The sequence below is a fragment of the Coregonus clupeaformis genome, chromosome 2 (genome assembly GCF_020615455.1).
Source record: "Coregonus clupeaformis isolate EN_2021a chromosome 2, ASM2061545v1, whole genome shotgun sequence".
Taxonomy (NCBI): domain Eukaryota; kingdom Metazoa; phylum Chordata; class Actinopteri; order Salmoniformes; family Salmonidae; genus Coregonus; species Coregonus clupeaformis.
In genome coordinates, this window is record NC_059193.1 from 23,491,081 (window position 1) to 23,493,527 (window position 2,447).

General features: G+C 43.3%; 1 protein-coding gene across 1 annotated transcript; it reads left to right on the forward strand.

Moving 5' to 3' along the window:
* The first annotated feature begins 304 nt into the window (after positions 1-304).
* Positions 305-1,467, forward strand: LOC121580323 (macrophage migration inhibitory factor). Its single transcript, XM_041895378.2, has 3 exons — positions 305-524; positions 924-1,093; positions 1,169-1,467. Exons 1-3 carry the CDS (start codon positions 417-419, stop codon positions 1,233-1,235), a joined length of 345 nt encoding a protein of 114 aa, XP_041751312.1. The 5' UTR covers positions 305-416; the 3' UTR covers positions 1,236-1,467.
* The last annotated feature ends 980 nt before the right edge of the window (positions 1,468-2,447 follow it).

The following is a 2,447-nucleotide window of genomic DNA, read 5'->3' on the forward strand; positions in this document are numbered from 1 at the left end:
CAGCCCAAGGCACACATTTTTACAATCGATTCCGCCAGTTTTCAAACTCTTCTCTATGATTCAACGGTCTCTGTCGAATTGGGGCGTCAATGTCCCGTTTATTTCCTACATTCCGTAACCAAGACCCAGTACAGAGCATAGGTACGCTGAACAGCCGCTTGTGGTCGCTATTTACTTGTCTTTGACGGTCGTGTGTTTTTCACCCGGCCTTCCCCCTTTTCCAGATATTTCTGCGTTAAAATGTCAGTTTTCACCCCACCCAGTAGGTGGCGGCAATACACATTCTTGGTTTGTAGTCCGCCAATAAAAACTCAGAGAAGAAGAAGGAGCTTCCTTCAAGCTTGCATCCGCACCAGAGCTGCGTTAAACACGGTTAATATTCCTGCAACACAGAGAACTTCAGCGAAGCAATCATCATGCCTATGTTTTTGGTAAATACTAATGTGGCGAAGAGTGACATTCCGCCTGCACTGTTGTCTGAGGCCACAGAGGAACTGGCCAAGGCGATGGGCAAACCTGTGCAGGTGAGTCTTTCAAACTTGGCACAGCAATGCCTTTTTTTGCCCCAGTTGTAGATAGTTGCTTTGATGCTGGTGCATTTTTCTGCACCGAAAATTGCATTGCAGGGTACCCCTTTTGTTGCAGTTGAGAGACCTCTTTAGTCTTTACCAATCTATAACAGAACCGTTATACAACTGGGCATGTGCAGATCGTAGTATTCCAAAAATAGAACAGGGTTACAGTGCGGCAGATCTGCTGTATTTTGATAGGTCCAGGACAGAAATACTGTAATGCGCAATCCAATAACTAGTTCTTATTTATTACAGGTTTACATGAGCAATTTCACTGTCATGGTTGGAATTTCTCAGGCCTTGTTCCAGCTCCCACTGACTGTATGTTCTGTTTGTGTGTGTCTCTCTCAGTACCTCGCTGTGCACATAATCCCAGACCAGTTGATGATGTTCGGAGGGAAAGGAGACCCCTGTGCCCTCTGCTCCCTTCACAGCATTGGAAAGATCGAAGGAGCTCAGAAACAGTACTCTAAACTACTGTGTGGACTGCTCAACAAACACCTGGGCATCTCCCCTGACAGGTAATGGAGACATACACATCCATATGAAGTGTTCATGCAGTATATTAACCCATTCCTCTTGTGTCTCTGTGTCAGGATCTACGTGAACTTCTTTGACATGGAGGCAGCAAATGTGGCCTGGAACAACTCTACCTTTGGCTAATCAGGGGATCTAAACTTCAATGGGAGCTGACCCCTCCTTTCCCCCACACCTTAATAACGGTAGTACAGCATTAGAGTAGGCTGTGGAGAGATGAGCAGAGATGCCCAGTTGCTGTGCTGACGTAGAGCAGCATTGATAAATGCACTTAAATGGACCCTTGCTTTATAACAGACCCTTGATTTGCACTGGACCCTTGGCTTTGATGTTCCAATAAAGTGATTCCCATTGATTACAACTTGTTCTGTTTTTCCTTTGTCTTTGACTTGTTTTACTGGATGCTTTGCATTGTGTTAATTGAGAGCATGCATGAAGCAATTCAACATTACCTCACACAGACAATCTATTGTGTTCAATTGTTAGGTAAAGTTCAAGGTACAGAAGGAAAAAAAAGTGAGATAGCCTCCTAGCCAAATGTAAGCCACTCTGCTGGTGGAGTGATTTGCTAGGTGTGTATATTTGCCTTTTGTACGTATGTAAATAATTTGACTTCGTATATGATTGAATGTATGGTACAGAGTGCCCATGTCACTTGATGTTTACCCTGCAGTCCTTGTCCACCAATAGAGGACAGCAATGGAAACATGTCTTGACTTTTTGTGTATTTATCCTCTGCAATTTCTGGTAATTGCCTGATGTAACGTATTTATGTATTTTAAGATGTCAAGTCAAAGATTGATGTATTCACGCTCCACCTGCGCTATACATACAACCATCAACAGGTGATGACATCTAGCTGGTCATCACACTTCCACCCCATCACATCTGTGGTGCCTTGCACCTTTTCTGGGGTTCAATCAGGGTCACTGGATAGAATGGTATCAGAATACATTGGAGACCATTCTGAATTGAGATTATAGTACTGATATTAGATTAATAACACCTTCTCTTGTGATAAGAAGTATGTTGCCACTGGTGGATGAAAAACACTTCGGCCGCCACAACTCATATGCCCACACAGTTGCCTAGCGTGTAGAAAGGGAAACTGCATGTGCTGAGGACCAATATGTCTTGCTCTTGCTTCAAGTAAACTTACAACCATGCCAGTTTTCATGGTGAACACAATGTAGCCAAAGTTTCCATGCCTGCTGCACTTCTATCTGCAGCCTGGTATCATAGACTAGAGGTAACTTAGTAAATATAAATCCAAGACACTCAAATTAGTTTGATATGTTACGTTTGGTATGGTTACATAAAACAGAACTCTACTTAAGG

What these genes read in the sequence shown, in the direction of transcription:
- LOC121580323 (XM_041895378.2), top strand. Translation starts at nt 417, where the DNA reads ATGCCTATGTTTTTGGTAAATACTAATGTGGCGAAGAGTGACATTCCG. An exon ending in CGATGGGCAAACCTGTGCAG is followed by an intron (nt 525 to 923) that starts GTGAGTCTTTCA and finishes TGTCTCTCTCAG; the next exon opens with TACCTCGCTGTGCACATAAT. An exon ending in CTGGGCATCTCCCCTGACAG is followed by an intron (nt 1,094 to 1,168) that starts GTAATGGAGACA and finishes TCTCTGTGTCAG; the next exon opens with GATCTACGTGAACTTCTTTG.